At 46.5% G+C, this 27,731-nt stretch overlaps 1 protein-coding gene across 3 annotated transcripts in view; it reads right to left on the reverse strand.

Annotated features, from left to right (window-relative positions):
- Window positions 1–27,731, reverse strand: part of Farp1 (FERM, ARH/RhoGEF and pleckstrin domain protein 1) — a 266,176-nt gene that overhangs the window by 63,756 nt on the left and 174,689 nt on the right. For all 3 annotated transcript variants that reach the window (XM_047553352.1, XM_047553350.1, XM_047553351.1), the window contains exons 4-8: window positions 14,750–14,792; window positions 12,163–12,241; window positions 5,959–6,056; window positions 2,693–2,807; window positions 1,698–1,845 (exon numbers count right to left, since the gene is read on the reverse strand). In XM_047553352.1, the coding sequence (XP_047409308.1) occupies window positions 1,698–1,845; window positions 2,693–2,807; window positions 5,959–6,056; window positions 12,163–12,241; window positions 14,750–14,792 (483 nt within the window). The remainder of the gene's footprint in view (window positions 1–1,697; window positions 1,846–2,692; window positions 2,808–5,958; window positions 6,057–12,162; window positions 12,242–14,749; window positions 14,793–27,731) is intronic.

The raw sequence follows: 27,731 nt of genomic DNA on the forward strand, positions 1-27,731 counted from the left end.
TTGTCCGTGATTAAATTAGCCAGCAATTCTCAATATTTAGATTTATCAAACACAGTCAAAGCAAAGTAATTCAACAGTGGGGCTCTTCTTTCTCCTTTTTATGATTTTGAGACATGTAAGGACTGTGATTTTGGAATTTAATGATAGTAATGAAACTAAATTTGGTTTAATGTCATTTTTCTTAATGGGTGCTCAGGGATTCTTTATGCAGGTCAAAAACTCTAAGGAGCAGCCTCTCCTCAAATGCCACCTTGTCCCCAGAACACCACTCCCTGCCACTAGATGGGAAACCCAGCTTTTCTTGGGATGTGATTCCAGGGTATAAAAATTAGCGCCTGTCATAAACTTCTGATGCATTAGCGGAGAACTGGTGTAACTCTTAATAAAATACTCAGGGGAGCGTAAGTCAGAGTCACAGCAGAGCTCCTGCAAGGCTTTAGGTCACGCACAGTGACAACTTCAAAACCGGGTGAACTGTGACCACTGCATAGGAGAGGCAGATGCTTTCCGCATGTATACTTAAAACTAAATTACAAATTACCTGCTACTGGGTTAAACAAATGTACTCTGGAAACATCTGGAGGGTGTTTGGTGTGTCCCCCACGGTCCATGTATTAGAGGCTTGGTCCCCAGGGCAGCATTATTAAGAGGTGATGGGGGCCTTTAAGAGCCTAATGGGAGGTCCATAGGTCACCAGGTCATGCCCTTGGGAGGGATAAATGTAGTTCTCTGGAGACCTTGGTGGCTCTTTGGCTTCCTGTCTGTGATGTGATCTCTGCCTCTCACATGCGATCCTGCCCCTGTGATGCCATCTGTCATGAGTGATACAGCCAAGGGGGCCCTTCCCAGAACCCACGCAACGCTGTTTGACTTTTCGACCTCCCAGATGGTGAGCTAAATAAGCCTCAAGCATTTCATGTAAGAGAAAAGGGACTCATGTAGAGGTGGTGCGGAAAATATATACCTAAGGAACCTCTCAAACTGCACACTTTAAATATGGGCAGGTAAGCCAATAATACTTTAATGAAGCTATTAAGAGAAAAGCATAGATCAATACAATGGTCCAATAGCTGGATGATTAAAAGCACACACTTTGGAGAGCAGAGAATCCTTATGTCTTCAGATAAAATACTGGTAAGAATTCAAGTACAGAGGATTTTTTTTCCTGAAAAATTACTATAGTGCCAGGATACGGTTTTTATGAATTTATAATATTGCTCCATCTCAAGAGTACACATTACAGATTGTGAGTTAGGCATATCTGAAGTCCTAATTATAAGCTTCCTAAACCCAAATTAGGCTTAAAAATAAAAGAGTCACTATAGCAAAATGTCTTCCCCTCATGAGAAAAGGTGCTTATTCTAGGGTCTGAAATTTTGATTCCAGTGTATCATGTTCTAAGCACAGGTACCCGCGACAGAAAGGTTTCTGCAACCCTTAGAAACCTCTCAACCCTTCAAGATCAATAAATCTGAACAAACCAACAATATGGATTTCCCAACCAGTGCAAGGGTGAACGAAAAAGAATCTAGAATTCAAGGGTCTGGAAAGCAGAAACTGAGATGAGGCCCCCTTTTCCCTTCTCTATAAAACAGCGAACAGAGGTCTTAGCTGGGCTGCCCACATGCACCAGGTGGGCAGGGCCCTGCTCCTCCCTCCCCGCCAAGGACACAGAGCTGAGTTCTCAACGCGCTCACCTGAAACACTAGGATTCCCGTGTTGGCCACGGCCAGGTTGATCTTGGTGCCTTCCCTGTCCTTGGCTGGGTGCAACCGGATCCCATACATCTCCAGCCGACGGGCCACCTCCAGGAGCTGGAAATCGGACTCTGCTGGTGTTTGTCCACTGACAAAAGAAAAAGAAAAGAGGAAGGCCAGGAGGTTTCAATTCCCTGTGCGTATCCACAGGAGACCAAGCAGCTTCTCTGGGGAAATAAAAGGGACTTCATGGCAGAAAGTGGGGCTGTGCGATCAGATGACACCCAGTCTCCCACTGGTCCCACTGTCCAAGCCTCACAGCTAGGACAAAGCTCTGTTGCCTGGGGAACAAAGCTCCAAAGGTCTACCTCGGACTTGGCCAGTTTTCTGCAGTCTCAGAGTCTCCCCTAACGTCACACAAAAGCAAAACATCCCAGCGTTAAACAAGCTGTTAGTCGCTTCCAAATAACCTAAACTCACAGACACCATTCACGCAACGCTCTTTCCCACCCACACCAGGCGCAAATGCCTGCCTCAGCAGCAGCTCGGGGAAGGACTAATGGAAGCAAAAACGTACAAAAAACGGAGATGCTGCAAGGGGTCTCGATTTTTAAATATTCTTACACGGTGCCTACTTTGCCACGTGCCTCCCCATTTCCTGTTGTGATGAAAACCAGCTGGTGGGTGGGTCCAACGCTCTCCCTCCGATTCCAATCCCTGGGGTGCCCTAACACTCCAGACTGACCCAGGTCCCGCAGGAGGGCAAGCCCGGGCCTCGAGCCCGTCCTAAGTAAGTGGTGACCTGCGGCCACTGTGCTCCTTCCCCCGGGATTTGTGTGCTTCCTCACAACTGTGCGTGTGTGTGCACCCATGCCCACAGCTGTCCCTGGCATGCTGCCTCGGTTATCAGCTGCCCTGATTTTTCTGCAATCCCTTCTTCCCGGGAGGCAGGGAGCAACGGCTCCAAGGACACATGAAGCCACGCGCGGACTCACATGTGGTTGTGGTGAAATTCCACGATTTTGTCTTCTAGCGCATCTTGCTGAGGTATGTACTTGTTTTTTGCTAAGTGCTCTCTGTCCAAGGCTTCGTCAAAATCCCCGATCTCAGCTAAAATGAATCAGAGAAAGAAGAAACAGGCCACACAGGATGAGCGCTTCACAGTCTGTTAAATTGCCCAGCTGGCTAATAGACAATACCAGGCGGCCAGCCGGTGGGGACCAGCTCAGGATGAACCTCAGGGATGGGGACAAGACGCGCAGGGAGCAGCTGAGGCAGCATAAGAAGAGCGCTGTACTCCTCCTCGCCACCGACAGCTGGACAGAGAACTTCAGAATCATCCATCTCTAGTTATCCATATGTGTTCCTGGAACATTTCTTTTTAAATTATTTTAATACACATTTTTTTAACTGACACAAGTAGTTGTGCGTATTTATGGGGCACAGTGTGGCCTTTTCGCACATGTACACTATGTGTAAAGATCAGATCAAGGTGACTGCATATTTATGACCTTAACATAACATCATTTCTTTGTGTTGGGAACATTCGAAATCCTTTGTACAATCTTTTCTGAAATATTCAACTAACTGTCATGAACCACAGGCGTCCCCTTGTTTTACAGAACATCAGAAGTCATTTCTCCTTTCTTTCCTCCCCACTGGGGTCCCTTCCTTTCTTGGTAATAAATTCTAGACATGGATGATCATGTACGATTCTAATCAGTTCCTGGAGTTTCAGGATTTTGCAAAATCAACCTTTGAAACCCTTAAATACAACAATTATTAGTGCAAAACTCAAAATCTTTATCCTGGGGAGTAAGAAGAACTATAAATGAGTGTGAGTAGAAATCTAGTGTTTCCTCCAAAAAAATTTTTTGTTTTTTAGAATTTATTATACTTCTTGTATTCCTGTTGTCAGAAATAATGGGTCAGGTTGCAAAGTCTTATAAAATTTTCATCCATAAGAAATAGAATTCATTATCTCATACAACCTCAACTTAGTTCTTGAAATTGATGTAATGGGCAAATTTACAACATGGAACTTCAAAATAATAGGTGTGCCCAGAACAACTCTAGCTGTAAGGCCCCTGGGATAGCATGCCTTTTTCTCGGTTTCCTATACTCTATACAATGAGCTTAATAACGAGTAGCCTGAGGACCACAGTCCAGTTATTTTGATGAAATGCCAGTGAGTGGTTGCTATGAAGCCTACCTCTCGTCCCATGATGAGCAGCCTGTCACACTGTGGGCAATGCACCTCCACCGTCAAGCAGGGTCTGCCTACAGGCTGCCATGAATCACACCCCCTGAGAATACTTCTCTGCCCAGAACAGCACCAACTCCCCTGGCAACACCTGGCCCCTGGAGAAGCCACTTCCTCACCAGCTTCCTGCTGTGATGACCAGTAACACTGACTCCCGACTGCCCTCTCTGGACTTGGTTGACCCTCCCTAATCAGAGTAAAAGTGATGCCTTCCATCACAGAAAACAGCAGCCGTGAGAGCCGTCTCTGGCATACTGCCATTGTTCTCAGTTGCCTTGACAATGGCCGCCCTGATTTTTCTGCAATTCCTTCTATCTGGGCTCAAAAAAGGACAGTTGATACTTGTTATTCAAGGTGGTGGCAATTTAAAATTCACCATAAACACTGAATTTGTGACTGCTGAAATGTTGTCCCTGGGTGAAATACAGGATCAGGTTCTGCAAAACTCTTGAGAAAATGTTTTCATTAGCTGAGACCCTGTGTTAGGCGTTTCTCTGAAAGACATCTTGTTCAACACTCATTGCCGAGTCGTTCACACAGAACTCATGGCCAACAGCAGATCTTGTGCCTGAATACAGTTCATCTAACACGTCTTTTCTCCATAGGCACATCACGCTACGCTTAGGGACCCTAGACGGCACTTTGGACTGTGATTAGGCCCCATCTGAACAGTGAAATCATCAACAGTAGCACAACAATTTGAAAAGCATGGCATTAAACGGACTGTGAAGAGGACACTTGTTAACAGCACGAGAGTCGTAATGTGAAGGCAGAGCTCAGCCCTGCTGAGTCAGCTGGGAACGTGTGCATCAGGTGAGGCGAGTTGTTTACTGTCCCGGGTATTTCTGCAGATAACCACGGAAGTGCACAAGCAGCCATCTGGGGTCACTGTTAGTGAGTAGGCACATCTGCAGTCGTAGAATCTGAGGGCAGCGGGGACTGACTGGACATGGGGAATCACCTCAATTCTTAGTTTCTTAGGAGTTGTAAGTCTGGCAGTAGGGTTGAAATCCGGAATGTCCCCCACAGGTTCTCGTGTTGAAGGCTTGGTCCCCAATGCAGCCACGTTCAGAGGTGGGGCTTGTGGAAAGTGATGGGTGGTGGGGGTTCCATCCATGGCTTAATCCACTGAGAGATCTGCGGCTGAATGGAAGCGGCAGGACGGCGGCCTCCTTGGAGGGGCTGTCCCTGGGGGCTCGCGCGGCAGCACTAGACCTCGTTCTTGCACCCGCTCTTGCTAGCTCTCTCTGCTTTCTGGCTGCCATGAGGTGAGCAGCTCCCTGCCACGACATTCTGCCTCACCAAGGGCCCATAATGATGGGGCCAAACAGCTATGGGCTGAGACCTTAGAAGTGTGAGCCATAATGAATCTTCCCTCCTCTAAAGTGCTTTCCTCAGGTATCTGTCACAGCCCTGGAAAGCTAGCAAACACATCTGGGCTGCTTCTGTGATCCTATGGCACACTCTTTTTCACAAGTCCCTATAAAGGAGGTAAGTATTGCACTAGGGTCAACACACTGAAGCGGTCTTTTCTTCTGGTCACTTGCCTTTTGTTGTCCTCTTCAAATGCAATGGCATTCTATGATCATGACACTCACTTGCTCCCCAAGTGTCCTCTGTGAAACTTGAGAGAGAAGTGAATTCTGCAGCAGTTTTGTGTCTAAAGGCCAAAGGGCCATTATGATGAATATTAAAATCAAGGACAGGACAATACAAGTTTGATGTATTTGGTCACCATTATCCATTTTCTCCTTTGAGACAACTGACACATCAATTGCATCAGTATCCTCGAAAAAGTGGACCAACAGCAGGACACAGAAGTCATAGTTAATGAACATGAAGTCACCCGGGGGTGCCCTTTCTCTTCCAGGCATTCATGCTAATTGCAAAAATGACAATCTCACTGTTGCCTGAGTGTGTATGGACACAACGTCCCCCATCAGTCAGGTCACTGTGGCGTTTCCAGCGTGACTTCCAGAGGAAGCCAACGGAACTTACATTGTACGATGTGTGAGATCAAAAGAGCAGCGCTGGTGTCATTACACGTCAACCTGCCTTGAGCCAGGTCCTGCTTCACCTGCAGAGCAAACAGGTACCTGCAAAGGTCAACAGAGATGGGCATCACACAACAGGAGCAGGAGGGACAGAATCAGAGGCAGACTCACTCCTGGCCACCTGTGCACTCTGTGAGGAACTTAAAGGAAGCATGAAAGTCTACAGGGCCAGAGGGCTGTGTGGCCACTAACTGGTGATTCAGTCCCCACCTCCCTAGCAAGATGAGGGACACGCTGTAATCGTCACATGCAATGAGTAAGGCTTCATTTTATTTGGAGAGAGCAGTCCAGATGTAAATTCACAACCTATGACCCCATATATGTGTGTGTGTGTGTGTGTGTGAAACAATCACAATTTTTTCACAGGATCAGTCAACATAGTCTAAACTAGCTCATGGCGCAGACAACTGTGGCAGTTCATTGTGGTTAGCAACAGCTTTGCCAATGAATCAGAAAGACTAGGTATTTCTTCCGAGGTGTGGTGTTTACCCAGCTCCTTCAATAAGCCTTGATTTCCAGATCTGTAAAATGCAATTTAAGTCATAGTGAAGTTCTTTTCTTTATTTTGTGTGTAAAGCAAGTCATCATTTTTGGTATAAAAGAGGTCTGTATACATTAGAGAAATTAAGTAAAAACTGCACTGTTTAAATGGACTTGAAAACATAAACTCAGACAGTTTTTGAAGGGTTGTGACTGCAGGGCCATCCTGCCATTGCCTGTGACAGAGTCCCCTCCATAGCAACCCTTAGCAACCTGATTCTGTCCTTCACACAATTACCACTAGGAGGACACAGAGGGAGGTCCCTGGAGAAATCAGAGATGCCAGGTCCCGGAGAAGGGAGCAAGGGCCTGGAGTATGTAGCTATTCTGGGAAGCGAGGCAGTAAATGAGTTAAACCAGAAGGGTAAGAGAAGTATCCTAAATCGCCTCCTATGGCCAAAGTTGTGACAACTTGAACAGCAATCGGAATAATTAAAGTACCTTAATGAGTTCACTGAATTAATGAAGATTCACACGTCTGATGGCAGTCAGGGGGAGAGAGAGAGGGAAAGCAGAAATGGAATATATCACTGCAACTCCCTATTCAAAAACTGGCCACCCAAGGCAAGGCCAGGAACTGAATCTGTCTCCTGCCTCTCCCGGGGGGCCCAGGTGACTGAGGCACAGATTTACTCTCGGAAGGCCAACTCAGCATGGCAGGAGTGTCAGGTCAGAGAACCCTCGTTCCACAGCCCGAGGAAACGACTGACTGGCGAGGACTGTGGGTGGTATGAATATCATTTAGAAAAGGGACTTTCACGAAGGGCCGAAGTGACACCAGCCTACTTCACAACGGAAGGATCGGAATGCCACCACCTACGTCAGGGAACGATCTTGGATCATGAACGAAACGGGAAGCACACAGCATGGCTTAGGACGGGGTCCAACACCAGAGTAACTGCAGCTACTGAGTCTTTAAAACAAATTTCCAGTTTTCAGGAAAACACAAGAGTTTGAAGGATGAAGCGAAATAACCCCAGAAGGAAGTGATGTGGCCAATTCAAGACAGAAGTTTGCAGTATAACAGGACAGTCTCTAGAGGGAAAAACAGAGGGACCATGCTAGATTAAAGAGACCCAGAGGAACGACAAGCGGCTGTAACGCGGTCAGACAGTGGAACTGACTCTAGAATCAACAGACATAGTGACTGTCGGGGAAAAGGGGAAGTTTGGGTATGGCCCAGGTGTTCAATGAGATTAAAAGTACATATATACACAGAGGAAAAATCAGAAAGGTTGTCACACTAGTATGATGGGCAACAGGAAAGCAGTTGTTTTACTTTCTTAGTTACATACTCTAACATTCCATGATGTATAGTTAAGACTTCTATAATAACAACAGGTTATTTTAAATTCTAAACCAAGGTCTTTAACAATGTTAACCCCAGGTTGCCATAAAGAATTAAATGAGCAATATGTGGAAATCTGACTAGAACAAACACGTTCATTCAATTCTAGCAATTTTTTTCATAAAAGAATAATTAACCCACTTCAAGTCATCAAGAAAGTTCCACCACTGAGAATTAAAAGAAGCCACAGGGGCGACTGTGTAAATGGCAACCAAAACCAAACAAAGCAGAAAACACTACAGCTCCACAGGTGACAGCCGCTGACCCTGACCTAAGCTCCCAGGGTCCGCTCCTGTTCTCCTGCTGTTCCCCACGTAGACTCCACCTCTGGAGAGTCAAAGGGAACAGCAGAGGATGTGAAGCAGCCTCATCGCCAGCACAGAGGTCTCAAAGGGAAGGGTGCCTGCCGAAGGGTCTTTCTGGACTGGCCACTGGCCACTGTCCTTTGGACCATCACTTCACAGTGCTGCAGGCTTTGCCACTAAAGTACGTGGCTAGTTTTTCAAGCAGGGGGGCCTTAGGTTTTACAAGCCTTACATTCACCCATTTGGGCCCACTTCAAACACAGGATCCAGTGTTCATGGGCAGATTCACGCTCAGCGTCCACAGGCTTCGGGGCCTTTGGTGATGATCTCAGGGGGCTGTGAGGTGGCCCTGGGCCCTGACAGCACATATATTTACTTCACGCTGATTCCTCCTGTTCTGAGGTCCGGTAACCTGAGAAACACCTTCCTGGGACTGACTCCGTCGCCTTTCTCGGACATGCGCTATGAACTGAGCGTGCTGGCTGTGATGCTGACTTCAGAGACTCGGGGACACCTCTGTGCTACACACGGGGGCGATTCCAATCAGTTCCATGGAGCCAGAGCTGACTCTGCTCCGGGAGCTCCCACGGAATCAGCGCTCGCTTCCGGTGGGGAAGGGCTCATGGGGGGAGGGGGGTCTACTCGACAGAGAATGGAAGTCACATGTCACCCCCTCCAATGTCTTATCTGCAACAAGACTATTTTATTTCATTTGGAAGTTCTTAATCGTGTTTCATTAAATGAATGTAATTCACAATTTCCCTGCCAGTCCAAGGGAATGCTTCGGCTGGTGTCCCGGAGCTGCAATCGCTGGCGGGAGACCTGTACTGTGACAAGAACACAGCCAGGCAGAAAGGAGCTCCTGAAGACAGGCGCCAGGGAAGGCAGGAGCAAAGTGTGGCTCCACTGTTAGCCCAGGGAGATTCTGAGCTCTGCAAGGAGGAAAGTTCTGGTAATGTCTCCAAAGACCACCCACCCAGCTGCTGTTCTTCACCTGCACCTAAGTTAAAGACTTGGCTCCTTCTAGAAGCCTGGGTGCGGGTGTCAATGTGACAGAGTCCACTGCATGTGCAGTTCAATAAATAGAAAGGAATTCAGCTTCCTGTTGAACAGCAAAGTACAATTTAATTTCTAGCTATATAAATGGGAAGCCGAAAGCTATTCCTGGAGGCCCAAAGAGCTAACCACAGAGCTGGAGGAACTTAGAGCGTGCTCACCGCAGGCCAGCCTCTGTCTCCCGGGTCCTGGGGTGCACCTCCCTCCCCCAGAGCACTGCTGACACCCCCCCACTCACCACCCACCCCTCTGAACTGTCAATGGCTTCAATGTCACATGCTGCTTGTACAGGAATGGGAGTGTGGGAGTCTTGAGGTGGTGGGTCCCTGAGGTTCCCTAGATGTGACGCCTTGTGCCAAATCGGATGGTGACAGGAGTTGATAAATACGGTAGGAACTTTGGATCAATTTCATTCAACATCAAGCCAAGAGAATTCTCTTCTTGGAAAAGATTTCTGAAATGACCGGATCACCTTGGGAGTCAAAAACCAAAAACAATAAAAACAAAAAACCTGCCGGGTTCAGTGGACCTCATGGAACTAGGGACTCATCCATCTTGACAAAGAAGTTGGCAAAACGCCAGGCACATGTGGCTTCCTGGTAACAAGCTGCATGGAGTTCTGGAACAAGAACCACCGTGGTAGAACACCGCAAAGCTCTAGAGACCATGACCCACAAAAATGGAAGAGGTGCAAATTATTTGCAAAGTAGAGTTTTCAATTAAAAAAGGGAAAAAGTTGTGCCTCCAATTTCCTAAGCAGGAAAGAGGACCAGTGACTTCCAGGAGGAAAAAGTGCACTGGTGACCAATAGGCTGGACTTGTCCTTAGGTTTATTTCGGCACGCTGAGCTCAGAGCAAAGCCAGCTCCAGAAATGGTGACATAGTAGCCCGGGGAAGCTGCTGCTCAGAGGCACCAGGGCTCTCTGTTGTCACCCCAGGTCTCTTGCCATTTGGTTTTGTGGCTTTGGCCACCCTCCTCTACACTAAAGTCTATTACATGTGTGGGGTCCCTGGAGGCTGATGACTCCTGCCAACTCCTGCTGCATTTGCCTCTTTACTGATTTGAGGGTCCAGAGTGGAGTAGACAATCAGTAGCAACTCATTCAGAAAACACGAGGTAGCAGGAAGGCCTTTGTCTTCTCCTGTCCCTGGAACTCTGCAGTCATGTTATCTGGTGGCCTTCCTGAAGCAGTCATGTGATGACTAATAGGTTTCTCAAACCCAGCTGGCGGGAGCCAGTCCCTGACTTCTGCCCTCCTGATCCACCATCCCCTCTGCCTCTCTCACATCTTCATCTCTCCACCCTGTCACCCAGGTTGAGAACCTAAGTGTCTCCTTCTGTTTTCTCAGTCTCCACCTCCAACCCATCACCAAGACAGCCCCACATCCACTGTACACTCTAAATACAACTACTCTTCTCCATCCCCACACTGCCATCTTCTTCCCTGCTGCCATCTTGGTCTGGACCACTGCCACAGCTTCCTCACTGGACTTGAGGTGATTTTCATCTCCGCTCCATGTGTCCGTGGGGCAGCTGAACTTTCAATGCTACAAGTCACCAGGTCTCTCTCTCCTCACTGCCATTGTACTCAGCATGCCCACCATCGGCCCTCTTTTAAGCATTAAAGTGATTGGGGCTTGTTCCTGCCTTGGGCTTTGATTGCTTGCTCCTTCTCCACCTCCAAAAATAACTGACAGATCCTTATTGCAGCCTCAAGAGGTATTCCAATCCCAGCAACCTAACATCATCACATAGTCACTTTCTATCACATCAGCCTACTTCAGTTAGCTGAAGAGCTCTTGCCATGATCTGACATTTCTCTTGTTTAATTACTCATTGTCTGTTTCTACAAGGGTCAAGACTTATCTTTTCAGCACTGTGTTTCCAGGTCCTGGAACAATGCTTGCAGCTGGTGACTGAATGAAAGCTTCACCCCTTTGATAAATGCAGGTCAACTACCCAAGATCTTGTATTCATATTGAGAGGAAGGAGAAAGAGGTGATGGCCTTGGTTTTTATGTATATGTGTGTGTGTGTGTGTGTGTGTGTGTGTGTGTGTGGTTCTTTTTTGACCTCGGTCTTAATATTCCATAGCTAGAAAGGTGCAAGCAACAAGAATTAGGCTGGCAAGACTAGTGCACAAATGAGAGGGCTTTTGGAAGGGAGGTATTTTGTCTTCATTATGTTCCTGCCAGCTCCGCTTACTCATGGAATATCACCTGGTGATGGTACTGATGGTAGTGATGGTGGTGATGGTGGTGATGGTGGTGATGGTACTGATGGTGGTGATGCCAGTTACTGTTAATGGTGTCTCCACTGGATCCTGTCCACTCTGCACATAAATAGCGCTAATCCTCGAAACGGCTCTGGCCAGACAAGCATTGCCATTGGCATTATCACCAGTGAATTAATGGTGGTACACAGAAGAAACAAGCAAGAGGTCACTCACAGCTAGCGAGCGGCAGGACTAGGGATGAGGCCAGGCCTGACCAGACATTCCTATCACTCCCACTTGGTCCCACTTTCAAAAAAAGAACCTACGGTGCAAGTCCAATTCACCATCCATGGCAGCAACAAGATGAACTGACATGTTGGTTTCACAGAAGAGACTCATTTCCTAAAACCGTCTCAGGTTGAGGTAGATATAAGAGGGAAAATAGGACATTAACAGGTTCTAAGTCCAGTGACTTCACCACAGCAGTCTTAAGGATAACAGGCCACAGGGAAACACAGTGTTCTCTTTACCACATTTTTCTAGGCAGAGAGGGATTAAACTCTTGAGCACAAAACAGATGTTGGTCAAATAAATATTATGAAATGTTTAATCAATTTAGAATCTTAATGTTCTCTTTTCCTCTGTACACGAGAGCAAAAAATACCCAGTTGCCAAGCCACTGACCTGGTGAGTTCCTCCTGCAGCTGTGTGTGGTCAGGTGGAAAGAATTTCACCACAAACTTAACAACAACATGCTTTGGCCCTAAAGAAGAAGAAGAAGAAAAATCAGTACAACACTTGATGTGTGTCATTGAAAAAAAGACTGTGAGGCACATCGTACACCAAACACCACATTTCCCGCCAAGCTTCCAGAACACACCCTTAATCCACTCAGCAACTGGCCAAGTTTGGCTACTGGTTTTAGACTTTGTATTGTGGAGAAACAGATACCTGTTTTTTATTTTTATATTTTTTTCAGATACCTGTTTTTTAAATAACACTACGAAAAGAGTTCTATATTGAACTATTAAATGTTTTCTCTGGAGACTTAAATTATACTCAGGTTTTTTTTTAAAAAATAATTTGTCTTCAGGAATGTATTTATTTGACTGCTTTTATCTGAATGTAACAGACAATTTGAGGAGGAAAGAATGAAACTGTTCGTCAGTTATGCAGTTTATTATATCTAATGATCTGCAAGGTGGAAGTGTTAATGTGTTCATCAAGTATGTTCGTAGCAGCTGGGTGCTCTCCTGAACTCTGGAGAGGACATAAAAATGAGATGTGACCTGCCTCCAGGGGGGTCTCAGACCCTTTTTTCCAGTGAGTTAAGACAAAATCAGGAAGTAGATGATGGGGTTGGGAGAGGGCAGCAGACGGGGAATGAGATGGATAACTTTTGGGAATTAAACTAGAACATCAAATAGATTATACTGTAATAAGCTGTGATTTGATACAGACTTTCGTGTTTTGGTGTCTAAGCTCCAATATAAGGCCAGCCTTACAGGATCTGCTATTTGGAATGAGAGCAATGAGCCCATGTTCCATGAAATATGGAACCCAGGACCTTGCACACGCCAGCCAAGTGCTTCATCACTGAGCAACACCCCAGATCTATGAAATCCAAATGTCAACAGTGGCATTTAGGGCCCGGGGATAGAGCTCAGTTGGTAGAGTGCTTGCCTGCAAGCACAAAGCCCTGGGTTTGTTTGTCCCCAGCACCAAAAATGATCAGTGGTATTTGTTATCCAAGAAGAAAATGTCATTTTTTCCTCAACTTTCCATTTGTCACATAGAAAACAACAGATTTCATGACTTAATTATTGTGATCACACATTCAAGTTTAGAAAAAAACAAAAAATGATGTAAGGTGAAGATGTTGGTCATTGTACACGAAACTGGGAGAAAGAGACAAGACGGGGAACTGCTGACGCCAAGAGAGGCTGGATTTCTATTCCCAACTGACTCCAAAAATAGGCAGACACCTTGCACATCAGCCCCGGGGACACAGAAGACCCGTGGCAAGGAGAGGAAGACGGGGCGGGTGGCACTAATGAAGTGAGGCTACTCAGATCCCTGGAAATCCTGAAGCTAGGAGGATGCCAGCGCTCAGCGTAAAGTGACAGCCTTGTCATGCAGGCGGGTCACAGCCCACGGAGGAGACAAGAAGCTGACACCCTGCTCTGGCTCAACCTGACAAAGGTCCTGGCTGCCTCCTGGCATGCGCCTGGCGACTGCAAACAGACGCCTTCCTACGGCCGTCCTGCCCTGGAGGACTCTGGGGACAGCGTCCATCTCCCAGGCTCTGTGAGCACCCCGCCATCTCTCAGTACTTCCAGCCGGGGCCAGCTCCCAGGGGACACTCAGCACACATCAGGGAAGTGCCGGCCCTTTCAGTTTTAGCGTTTGTGATTTAAATGATAGATGATCAGCATCCATTTCAGCAGCATGAGGCCATACAGACACCGTGCTGCATGTTTATTATGTCCACATAAATCACTGCAAGTGGCCCACTGAGGTTTCCTTGGCAGAAAAATAATCCCACAGGGACTGTAAGCATCGTCTCAACCGAAGGCATGCAGCTTCAGTACCTTCCCGACCCGCCCAGGTTCTGGCTGCAGGGGACCAGCAGGGAGGACTTTGAGAACAGAGCCTGACCCCAAAGCAGAGATGTGTGCTGCGGGGCAGTGAGAAGGGAGTGAGAGAGCAGGGGTCCCCTCTCCTAGTCCTTTGCCAAGTCCTCCTGATCTCGTCTTTCCAATACACAGTCTACACGCCCAGCTTTGCCACTGTTTGCCAATCAGAAATACACAAAACACAAAATGCACATCATCCCCGCTTTGAGCACCCCCACTCCCCAAACAGCACTGTATTCTGATTTTATGGGCTTTGAAGAAAAGAACAAAAACCCTAAAATCAATGTTATGAATAGTTGGCTCCACCCTTCCCCTTGGAAAGTGATAGTAAGAAACAGCAGCACAGATGAGACTAGCTCAATTACCCTGAGGCTTAATAGCAGGCTTCAGTTGTTAATCAAAATGATATCTGATTTTCCAAGCAAGGTTTTGATTGCCAAACTGTTATATATTAAAATTGCAGAAGATACACAATTTAATAGCATGTGGATTAGCGGGTGACGACTAGCAATCACAGGGCAAAAAAAAAAAAAAAAAAAAAAAGAATTCCTATCACTAGTGACAAAATCTGCCTGACAGTGAACACACCTGGCTTTGTATTTATCTTCACTGTTCAACACAGGGGATATACTTACTCCGAATCTGTTTCACAATAGGTTTTAAGAGATCCAGCCACACCTACAGGGGAGAAAAGAACAGATTGAGATACAACTCAATGAAAGGGTGCAAACATTTTAAGACTTTGATGCTATTTAAAATCCACATATTTTCAAGCATTTGAAGTTGTCTGTTTCTTTTTTTCCTCCAGAATGTTCTGTCTTACCTTGTCTACCACTTGGACACAATGGATCCTAAATTGCTAACACTCTCCCTGAGTTGGAAAGTTAAAATTTCCCCTAGGTTCAGGTGCATGGGTAACAGGGTGAGGGTGTTGTGAGTGGTGGAGAGTGCACCTGGCACACACGGGGCCCTGGTTCCATCCTCAGTACGGTGGTGGTGGTGGGGCCACAGTTAACTAAGAATTTTTCTATTTTTGTTTGCACTCTTATCATATTTACTTATTCAGAAAATATCAATGAAGGTTTGCCAATCTGACTCCAGGTGGAATGAATTCAGATGTTCCGACTAAGACAGAATACTTGGCTGTGTGGGTACACGCAGACCAGCACATCTTTGAGGGACTGGGATAGGGAAAAAATATTTATGGACTATCATGTCTGTACTACACATTGCCTAAGGCTATTTACTTGTCAAAACAAGCCCGAGGAATTCCTGTTGCCCAGTGAGAAACCTGAGGTTTGCAGAGGCTAAATAATCTGTCCCTGGTCCTCCAGGGACAGAACACTAGAACTAGGACTGAGTCAAGTTTGCCCAACTTCCAGTCCAGACTCTTTTTCCCATATATGCTCCCTGCATGCAGTTTGAGTGGCAAAATTTTCAAAATAGAGAGAAACCAGCTGCCCTCTTATTAAAGCGAGAGTTACCATATGGTACCAGGTCACACATTCTTTTCTTTAAAGTCCATTTGCATGTCTGGTCATTAGAAATGGTCCTTTGGAAGCTCATTTTTGCATATATGACAAAAACAAAGTTGATGTGTTTACTATGAAGAGGATTTTATAAATAAATAGGAAAAAGAGAAACAGCTCTATAGAAAGCTAGGCAAAGAACCACACGTAATTGACAAAGTGCCAAAGACTAAAAGGAACATGTTGCTGTTTGGGAATAGTTGACACTGGAAATGCAAATTAAAACAACGAATTGACCTTTCCTACCCGTCAAGTAGGCATCTACATGTGCCTGTTGGCATGCGTATTTTATAGTCTCCAAAGATGGCCAGGTCATGGGGAAGCAGGCACCATCTTCCTCTGCTGATGGATGTATAACTTGGTACGACTTTTCTGGAGACTTATTAGGGAATAATGATTAAAAGCCTACCTAGAAAGTATTCCTGTCCATACTCTTCCATCCAGCCACCCACTTTTATAAATTATGCATTTATGCAAAGATTTATATACAAAGAATGCTAACTGTAGCATTTTTGTGATAATGAATTTTTTTATAATAGCCCAGATTAAATAAATAAGTAAATAACATAATGTCCTATATGACATCTTACTACATGGGCATTAAGAATCACACTGTCAATGAATATTTAGGAATGTGGGGAAGTGTGTTAGAGAGGGTTGGGTTTCTTTTCTCCCTTTCTTCACTATTCCAATTACTTTAAATAAACACTCCTTTCTCATAATAAAAAGACTAAACATTTTACATGTCTACTTATTCAATCTCATTTCCCCATCACCTTTTCAAGTAAGAGTCTACATAATAAATCTTTATTGCTATATTTCCCCATCCCATTCTGTTCTTCTGAAAGAGGGGAAAGAATGCATTTATCTATCATCTCCACTGTTGTGCTCATAAGCCTAATCTGAAAAGGGGAAAGAAAATGCAAAACAGCAAGCGCTGAGATAGCTTACTTTCCTCCCAGGAATCCTTAAAGATGGAGAGGGTAAAGGTAAAAGAATCACCATCTGGTACTGATCAGAAAACTGCCCCAAGCTGGAACTTAGGCCTTATCTTCAAACCTATTTATTCATTCAACAAAAACCTCCCGAGTCTCTCTGTGTGGCTCTAGGGCTGCACCTGAGAGGGAACAATGGGGTCCCTGCTTCATGGAGGGGTCTAGTGAAGACGAAGCACAGCATCAACAAAGCCTTCCTAACGACAGTAACCAAGGACCAGAGACAGAAGCCATGGGGGAGGGAGTCCAGTGCTCCGAGGGTCTGGGAAGGGACATCTGGCCCAGTCGTGGAGTTCTGAGTCACTCAGGTCCTAGACAGGAGGCATGGCACATCATGCAGAGGCCTGGGGGAAGCGCCAAGGGGGTCAGGAGGCAGAGGGGGCAGGAGAGAAGGGAGTCCAGGCCACGCCTTCATTGGAATTTCTGGGGAAAGGCAGGGCAGGGCTGGTAAGCAGGTTGGGATTGGCTAATGGAATAATCCTGGCAGCTCTGAGCGATCTGTGAGGTCCCTGGACACTTGGTACTTGGCCCTGGATGACCTGGGCAGAGGATCACGGCAGCCTGGGCTGGAGAGGCCAGGGGAGGAGGCCTGGTTCTGCAGGGGTTGGTCTGTGTACATGTCGGAGGCCTGGCCCAGCTGGGCCCTCACTCTCTCCAAGAACTGTCTAGCTTCATCAGGGGCCGTCTCTCCCCAGCCAGAAAAATGTTAAACATCACAGTAAACACACACACACACACACACACACACACACAGGTAGACTGTCAGTAAGGGGACAGACGTCCCTAAAATTGACACTGTACTGAAAGGAAGTGAGAAGAACAAATGAAGACAGCAGTGAGTCCTTGCCCAGATCCAGGCTTTGGTTTAAAGGCATGTCCCCTCCAAGACTGAAATGTGGCGCCCACTGTGACACTATTAGGAGGCGACTGGGCCCTAAGAGCTCTGCTCTCTTAGGAATAGATTAGTATCACTATTGCTGAAATGGGTCATAAGAAGCCGAGAGGCAGGCAGGCAGGCTCTCCCGCCAACTGTGTGCATCTGTGAGCATCAGTGCGCGCGCAATCCCCCCTCCTGACGAGTAATGTGGAGCAAGAAGGTGCTGTCGGATGCCAGCACCAGGAGCTATGCTTCCCGCCTCCACAACTGTGAGCCAATACATTTCTGTTCATTATAAATTATCCCATCTCAGGTATTCTGTTATAGTAATGCCAAAAGAACCAAGCTGATCCACAGGGCTGCAGAGCAAGGCCGGTGGGTCTGGAAGTGGCCAGGTCACACCAAAGCCACAAGAAGATGCTTTGTCCTTATTCTAGAAGCAATAGAGAGAATTTTATGCACAGGATTAGACTTGTATGTCAGTGAGAATACTTTGGAACCAGAATGGATGCAAGTTGATCTGTTGTGATTATCTTGGAAGATCAGGTGGTATTTTGGCTCAGGAGGACAGAAGTAAAATTGGGGAAAGTGCATGAATTTGAGAAAAATTTAAGAGGCAAGAAACAGTGGAATTTCCTGGTAGACTGGATATGACGGCTGAAGGAGGAGATGATGGCCCGAGTGAAACTGAAGTTTCTGCCTCAGGCCTCTGGAGAGGTGTTGGTACCGTCTTATAGAAACCCTGAGGAAGATCAAGGCTGAGGGGTCATAATCATGCTGATTTTCTAGGTGTTTCTGGAGCATCCAGCAAGAGCTAGCATGGAAACGTGGGACACATTTTTCTGGAGCTAGAGGAGAAGCCTGGGTAGGAGGTCTCACTGACTCCATGGAGACAGGCTGGGAGTCAGGCTGGCCTGTGTGTGGAGGAAGACATGTGCGGTGTCAACGAACCCCTGCAGCGTGTGTCCTGGGCCATCCGAGCTGCTGTAACAAAATGCTCCAGACGGGTGACTTATAAACAATAGAAAGCGATTTCTCACAACTCTAGAGGCGGGAACTCTGAGTTCAAGGTGCCGTATAATCCACTGTCCGGTGAGGGCTACTTCCTGGTTCACAGACGGTACCTTCTTGCCGTGTCCTCACATGGTGGCCGGGGTGAGGGAACTTCTGAGGGAGTCCTTGGAAAGGGCACTAATCTTATCCATGAGGCTCCACCCATGTCCTCACCAGCTCCCAAAGTCCACGCCTCCACCCATGTCCTCACCAGCTCCCAAAGTCCACGCCTCCTGATGCTATTATCCTAGGGACGGGATTTCTCCCTATGAATTTTGGGGTAACATAAATATTCTGATCCCATTCCACCACGGAATAGCAGGAAGGAGCAGAAGAGCACAGAAAGAAAACCAGGAGAGGACCAGGTCATGGAAGCCATGGGGAGAAAATGTTTCCGGAAGGACGATGAGAGCTACTCAGAGGTCACGTAGGACCCTCAGCACACCTGCTGGTCACAAGGTTCCATGATGGGGCTGAGAGTCCGTGGCGGTGACCCGGAAGCGTGGCGGGCTGGTGAGGCTTGGCTTGGGAAGCAAGAGCCATCAGAGCGGAAGGAGACTGGGTGAGGAACTGAAGGAAGGGGTCCTGCCTCCGGGTCTCATCTGAACAAGCTGGGTGCAGTTAAGAAGGGGGAGCTGAGCACAGGAGCGAGAGCAGATAAAGGCGGTGAGTAGAGACGAAGCCCAGGCTTGGGACAACAAAGAACAGCTCTTCACCGTGGGAGGGAGGACAGGCTAACAGGGGCCCTAGGAGGGTGACATCTGTCTCCAGAGGCAGGACGGCTCCCACCATGCCCTCGTCCTCTCCTGTGAAGTTGGCAGGCCGAGCACAGGTTGGAGCAGTCACGCTGCCCAGGAGAGGGAGTTAACCTGCGGCTTCCCAGGGGACTCCCAGGTGCCGGGAGCCCACTCTGCCATGTTCTGCTCTTTTGATCCTCAAAGCGCCTCTGGGGACTGGTCCCCCAGACCTCTCACTGCCACCAGTGCTGCCACAAACCCAGCTGAGCTGCGGACTGCCCAGGACAGACGCACTGTGCGTTGGCAATGCAATTTGCCAATTTTATGAATTGTTTTTAAACATCCCTCCCTGTTTTTGGCATTTCTGGAGAAAGCATCAAATACAAGCACCAGCTTGAGCCAACTGAGCATGTGGTCCCCTCCCTGCAGGTCTGGGAACGTCAGATCGGCCGAGTCAGTCAGCCTGCTCCGCAGGGCTCGGCAGGGCTCGGCAGGGGCTCCACAGGGCTCCGCAGGGCGAACTGCAAGGCATCAATCACCCCACGATGGAACCAGCCTGGGAGCAGAGCCCCGCGGCCTGCAGGAACTGGTCACGTTGACCTCTGCAGAGCCGAGGAGAGGGCCTGGCAGGGAGCAGGGCTCGCGATGTGGGATCTAACTGTGCTACGGGTGAGCCAGGAGCAGCGAGAAGGAAAACAGAGGGTGCTGCTCGGCTGGAGTTGCAGCACAGCAGTGTGACACTCAGGGAGGGCGGCAGGGACAGATCGGATCTGGACAAGGTCAGCCTAGACAGGGGTGCCACCGACCTAGGCAGAACTGAAACCAGGTCCGGTGTGTTAGAAGGCAACAAGAGCGCCACACTCTTTCCCCACCAGTGGCTCTCCAGAGGGTCACACCTGTAATTCTGTAACCCGACCCCATCCTCCAGTCAAACCACCTCTCCGCCCCGCCACCCCAGTCCTCGCTGAAATCAGGGCTCTTTCCCCAGGACCCTCGCACATCTGTGCAGCCGATGGAAGGGATCTGGTTTAAATGAACGAATGCCTAGTCCAGCGTCTCCCTCCTGGACAGTGGGTCGCAAGGACACAGACTTGGAGCGACACGTGCCAAGGCTGGAGGGCCTGCTGGGTTCATCTGCTGGCTTCCATACAAGTCCACAGGCTGGGTGGTGCAAAAGGCAGAAGCTGATTTCCCGCATGTTCTGGTTTGGATGTGAGGTATCCCCCAAAAGCTCAAGAGTGAGACAATGCAAGAAGGTTCAGAGGAGAAATGAGTGGGTTGTGAGAGTCTTAACCCACTCAGTGAATTAATCCCCTGATGGGATTAACCGAGTGGTGGCTGAAGTGGTGGGGTGTGGCTGAGGAGGTGGGCATTGGGCATGGCTTTGGGTATAGATTTTGTATCTGTTGAGTGGAGCCTCTCTCTCTCTCTCTGCTTCCTGATTGCAATGTGAGCTGGTTCCCTCTGCCTCGCTCTTCCGCCATGATGTTCAGCCTCACCTCAAACCCTGAGGAATGGAGCCGGCCTTCTATGAACCCGTGAGCCCTCAAATAAACTTTTCCTCCTCTGCAATTGTTCTGGTCAGATCTTTGAGTCACAGCACAAGAGAGCGGACTAAGACACCGCAGTTTGCAGGTTCGAGGTGTAGGCGGGTTTGGCTTCTCCTGATGCCTCTCTCCTTGGCCTGCAGATGGCTGTCATCTCACCTTGTCCTCATGTGACCTTTCCTCTGTGTGCATGTCGTGGTGTCTGTGTCCAGATCACCCCTTAGGAGGACACAGAGCCGCTTAGGACCTACCCTACTGGCCTCCTTTTGACTTAGCCACCTGGCTAAAGACTGTCTCCCTGCTGGGAGATGGGGCTCCAGAAGTGAGCAGCGGGGTGCACCCAGTTCAGCCCACGGCACCGCCCTCTGCAGCTCGGTCTCCGTGCAGATCTCTGGGCCTTCCTTCCCTGCTCGGCTGCCCCTCCTGTCAGCTCCCTTGTTTCCTCAGATTCTTCCATAATCCCTTTGGGATGTGAGGTGGGAAGAAATGCTCTCATGCCCGCGTATCCAAGGCAGGCAAGGAATCGCTGTCCCTACACTGTTGTCTTCTGTCCCTAACCACCTTCCCCCCCCCATTATTTTGGTGGGTGACATCTTAGGTCGATGTTGTAGGCAACTAGAATGTTTGAGGTGTTTTGGAAAGGGTTTTCTTAAAAAAGAGTCAGCTACAGGATCTCAGATTGGGGACAGGGAAGAGACAAGCATTTCTTGAGCACCTACTGTGTGTCAGGCACTGAGTAGATACTTTGCACATCCTCATTTAACATTCACAACAACATGGTCACTTTGCACATGAAGTAAGTCAAGCTCAGAGAGCTTATGTTAGTTGCCCAAGGTCACGCAGCTGGAATTTGGTCACACAGCTAGAATTTGATATTGAGTTCAGCTGACTTCAAAAATGTGCCTTTTCTGCCACATAATATGCAGAGGTACAGGACTCAACAAACGCTTGGCTCTTCTCATTTGGTATTCATTTAAAATCAAAAACTTATTTTACAAAAATCTCTTCTCACTTAAAACTCTTCTTGTTAAAAAACAAAACTATATACAACCAAAAATGTCTATCATTAACTACAACATATAGGAACCAGATAGAGCATTTGTTAGAGAAGATCATTCAATGTTTAGAATTCATTGGAACCAATTAGTGTTTCTTCAGGCTCAGCCCTAAAAGAAGAAATGACTTTACTTTGAACTTTTTGTTTGTAATGATATGTTTAAATGTAGTATTTTACATTACTTTATTAATTTTAAATTTAGCTATATGTAGAAGACATGCTAAATGTGGCTTTCTTTTTAAAAACCTATTACTTTGTAGAGACTTCTTACCCACTAAGCCATATCCCTAGTCCTTTTATTTTATTTTAGTTTTTTAGAGATAGGATTTTGCTAAGTTGCTTAGAGCCTCACTAAGTTGCTGAGGTTGGCCTCAAACTTGTAATCCTCCTGCCTCAGCCTCCAGAGTTTAATCCTGTAAACTAGGATTACAGGCACACACCACCAATCCTGGCAGAGATTTCTACTTCTGGTCAAAAGAGTAATAAAGACCAGATTTATTTTTCCACATGAATCAATAAAAAGAAATGAAGAGAACATATAACACAACAGACATGATGATATGGGACACCAGATAATGAGAAGCAGTGATCTCTGAGAGACAGGAAAATAAGACTAGGATCCCACCATGGCCCCACCTGCTTCCAGGCTGAGGTGTGGGGAGGAGATACACAGGAAAGGCGGATGCTCAGGAGCTGAGGGCGAGCGGGCCACGACCCTGAGGAGTCACAGGACAGAGCACCAGAAAGCAGAGAGGAACCCTGAAAGGGAGCTCGGGCTGCCACAGGGGGCTGCCCTTGGGGGTGAGGAGAGCAGCCATGGCTGGGAAAACTCACAGGAAACTCTTAGAGGTAGTAGCGTCCGGCTCGTGGAGAGCACAAATACCACCTACTCCCGACACCCGGACAGAGAAACCTGGAGACTCACGGGGCCATCGGAGCGGGGAAGAGTCACGCTTTACTAGCCAGCAAAAACGAGCCTTGGACAGTGCAGTGGCGTGTTGACAGCAAGTCCTAGAAGCCAAATCATTTTAAGATGACTTACTTGCATCCTGGAACAAATACAGTAAAATGTGTAGGAATGCAAATCAATGACGCAGAGTTCATAGGTAGCATCCAACAAAAGTAAAAAAAATCAACAGCTTCAAACAAGAAATATATGCCCCACAACGAAACCCAAGGAAGAGTCCATCAAAACTGGCCCAAACTCACAGGGATGATGGAATCAGCAGAGAAGGAAGATAAAAGAAGTATTATAAGTGTATTCCATATATTTAAAAATTGGAGATCTGGAAGAGAAAGAAAAGACACACTAAACTTCTAGAGTGAAAAGCACGTATGAGAGGTGAAAGATACAGGGGATAAGTCACAGATCAGGCAGTGTGGGAGGAGATGAACCAGCGACAGGCATCAGAGGGACAGAACAACCTTCAGCCGCCCAGTGGAGGCCTAATCCACATAGCTGGAGCTCCCCAAAGGAGAGGAGATGCCTGGGGAAGAGAAAAGGAGAGAGACGGTCACAGAACCAAGAAGCCAGGCAAACCCCAAGCAGAAGAACCACGAAGAAAACTGTGTAGAGGCTTGTCATATTCATATGGCTCCAAAACAGTGATAAAATCCTAAAATCATCCAGAGGAATAAAAAGACACTTTCTGTTCAGAGAAACAAAGTAAAGATGATAGAAGATTTATTGTCAGAAACACGTAAGTGAGGATGCTCTGGCATTAAGTTTTGTAATGTGCTGAAAGGAATTAAAAAAGCCCAGCATGACAGCCTCATCCTACAATTTTATACCCATCAAAACTGTCTTTCCAAAAAGGTCAAATAAAGACTTTCGAACACACTGACGCCGAGAGAATTCATTACCAGCAGACGCCACGTGATAAGAAATGTTAGTTTTTCAAACAGAAAGAAAATAATACCAGATGGAAATCTGTGCCTACATGAAGGAATGAAAAGCACTAGAAATGGTAACCACGTGGGTAAACACACAAGAGGTTTGGAAGATTGTTTTTATTATTTAAACCTCTATAAAATATAATTGGTACACAAAAATAATAACAATGCAGTATGGGTTTATGTAAAAAGCAAAATGTATGACAATAATAGTGGAAAGATCAGAAGGGGGTGGTGAAGAGGAGGTATTCTATAGTTTTTATACTATGTGTAAAGTGGTATAATACTGATTGTAAACACACTGTGATAAGTTAAAGATGTGCACTATAAACTCTAAAGCAACCACAAAAACGACAGTTAAAGATTTATAGCAAATAAAACAACAGAGGAAATAAAATGGAATCATCAAAAATTTCCAATTAATTCTAAGTGCAGTGGTGCATGTCTCTAGTCCCAGCTACTCAGGAGGATCATGAGTTGGAGTCTAGCCTGGACAACTTAACAAGACCTTGTCTCAAAATAAAATAAAAAGGGCTGGGGTTGTAGCTTGGTGGCCCGCTGCTTGTCTGGCATGAGCAAAGCCACTGGGTTCAGTTACCAGTACCACAAACAAACAACTGAACCAACAATCGAAAGGTGGAAAAATGGGTGGGACAAAAAGAAAAGGAACAACAGAATGATCAGTTTATACAAAACCATGATCACATTACAAATGTGATCAAAACACCCCTCAAATAAAAGACAGTGATCATCAAATTGGATTAAAAAAAAAGCAAGAACCAAGTCTGCATTGCCTTCAAGAAGCACTACAAACAAAGACAAATATGGGGCTGGGTCGGGGGCTGGGACTGGAACACAGGGGTAGAGCGTGTGCTTGGCATGCATGACAACCTGGGTTAAAACCCCAGCACCAAAATAAACACATACATTCATAAATAAAGGCACAAATAGATTAAATAAAAAAGAATGGGCAAAGGTATACCACGCTAACGTCAGTGGCACACTGAAGTGGATATTAGTGTTACACAAAGTAGGTATCAAAATAAAGAACACTGCTAGGGTTGAGGATAAAGGAGACAATTAGTCAAGAAATTAACAAATCTAAATATGTAGACACAACAGAATTTCAAACATATGATGGAAAAACCTATCGAACTGCAAGGAGAAATAGACAAATCCATAATTATACATAGAGATTTTAATACCCTCTTCTCAATATTTGATAGAACCAGTAGGCAGAAACTCAGCAAGAACAGAGAAGATCTGAACACTGTCAGCCACTGTGATCCAACAGACACGTGGAATACTCTCTCCAGTGCAGCACGGTATACAGTCAGCACGGCATACAGTCAGCACTGCTTAACAGCGGGGATCTGCCCCGGGAAGCACACTGTTGGAGGAACAGAGAGTGTACCCAAACAGACCTGGGCTGTACAGGTCAGTCACTCACCAGCTCTTGACCAACCAAGACACCTGGTAAACAAGAGACCCAAGAGGCTGCTGCTGGGACAACAGGGCTTACTGTTCTACAATAAAACTTTCATTTTTTCCCCTGTTAAGGAGGAGGATACTTTAAAATCATGATTAAAAATACATTATCATTGTCAAGCTCATGCACTGCCTATGACTATATACTATATTTTTGCAGAGCTGGGAAATGAACCCAGGGGTACTTTACCACCAAGCTATATTTCTAGTCCTATTTTATTTTTTACTTTAAAATAGGATTTCACTAAGTTGTTGAGGGTCTTGCTACGTTGCTGAGGCTGGCCTTGAACTTGTGATCTTTTTGCCTCAGTCTCCCAAGTCATAGGGATTATAGGCGTGCACCACTGTGCCCAGCTCCTCCTCCTCCTCCTTCTCCTCCTCCTCCTCTTCTTCTTCTTCTTTTTTTTTTTTTTTGTGATACCAAGGTAACGGGATCAAACCTCACACATGCTAAGCCAGTGCTCTACCAGTGAGCTACACCCCTAGCTCCTTTTAAAATTTTATTTTGAGACAGGGTGTCACCAAGTCGCCCACTGGCCTTGAACTTGTGATCTTTCTGCCTCAGATGCTCAAGCAGCTGGGATACGGATGTGAGCTGCTGACCTGGCTGTGCTCTACTTTAACACAGCTGCAGTGCAGCAGGCTCGTTTATACTGGTGTCACCATAAGCATGTGAGGAATGCATGAGCCACCCCCTGGAAATGTTCTTACGGGACAGCTTGTATATGTAGTCCATCATTAATGAAAACGTCATCACACGGTCCAAGTCTGTGATTCCTTTCATGTGTACATAAACTACTTGCCAAACTAGTCCTATTCTAGGCTGCGAAACAAAGGGCAGCAAAATATTTTAAAAGTTTCGCATCATACCAAGTGCCATAGCATTAAATAAAAAATCGATAATAGAAAGATTTGTGGAAAATACTCAGATATTTGGAAATGAAATAATACACTCCTAGATAAAGAATAAATCAAAGGGAAATTTGGAAGTATTTTAAACTGAATGAAAATTTTTAAAAAATTGAAATTTGCAGAATGCCATGAAAACCCTCTTCATTTAAAAATGGTCTTCTATTAGTGGAGAATTTATATGCACTCCACCACCAAGATGTCACCATTAGCACCTTAGTGAAGTGAGTCTCGAAGTTGGGCCACCTCCCTGAAGGGCTCATGGAAACACTCCCCAGGGCCGGGCTCCCAGAGTCCTAGGGGGCTGGGGCCTGAGGAGGGGTCCTAGCCGGCTTCCTGCTGATGCTGATGCTGCCTGCTGGTTCAGGGACCATGTCCACGAACTGCCACCTTTGTGCACATACGTCCTGATCTCTTCTTAGGTGTGAAGTGGGGGCGGGGTATAAAAGTACAGATACTTTCTAAACACCAATGAGCGGGCGGGTAGCTCAGTGGTATAGCATTTGCCCCCCAATGCTTGAGGCCCTGGGTTCCATCCCCAGCACTGGGGTGGTGGGGGAACCCCAAAATGAGTTCGTAATGTATCATCATCTACTTCCCACACCAATGACTTTTACCCTTACATTTTATAAACTTTCTTCATATTAAATACCCAAGACTATATTCATATTCCTCCCACCGACTAAAGAATGTCCTCCCTGATGGTCTGTCAAACTAGTGTGCAAGCCGGGACCGAGCTCGGCATACCAGCTGGTTATGTTCGTAGGTCATTTCAAACCAGCCTAGAACCCACACCTCTCCTGGCCCCCCGCTGCCAACAACACTGACATACTAAAAGAATCTGAATAAAACTTGAACTAAAAATTGTATGATATATTTTTATTTACAAGGGAAGTTTGAACTACAAGAGAAATTAAAGACAGATCTGTAAACCAAAGCACAAAATCAAATAAGGTACAAGCTATCCCTATGTATTTGTGTATCAATTTGTTAAGCAGGAGTGGATATTCGAGTTGTACGTTCTGGAAGAAAGCTGAGCCTTAATATTACAAAGCTGTGTCTGGGGTCTGAGGGAGCAATCACCTCAAGGGAAATTTTAATCCTGGGATGTCTGTTTTAAGAAGGGCTCAGACGTGGATCTCAGGCATCCCACCAGTAAGATAGCAGCTACTCAGTGTTAACCTCTTTTAAGGTCATTTATTTTACATTCATTACCTTTGAAAAACACATTTCAAAGATGTCCCTTGCGTATTATGGTGACTTAACTGGATTTTTTTCTGTATAATTTAAGAGGATGTAACAGGGGATCTCCTTTCTTAACAAAGTTTTTAAGCGAGCGATACTTGCTCAAGGAGAGCTCTGCCTCTCTGGGGATCTGCCCCATCAACTCACCCGCCATCAGATAATGCTGATCTGCCTGGTGACCAAGCCGCCCACACCCCGGCCTCTGCTAGCTTCCCGAACGTTCAGGCTGCACCTGGGCCCGCAATATTCTTCACCTTTACACCTGGCACTTCCTCAGAGCCTCTCTA

This window comes from Sciurus carolinensis, chromosome 5 (genome assembly GCF_902686445.1).
Source record: "Sciurus carolinensis chromosome 5, mSciCar1.2, whole genome shotgun sequence".
In the NCBI taxonomy this organism is placed as follows: domain Eukaryota; kingdom Metazoa; phylum Chordata; class Mammalia; order Rodentia; family Sciuridae; genus Sciurus; species Sciurus carolinensis.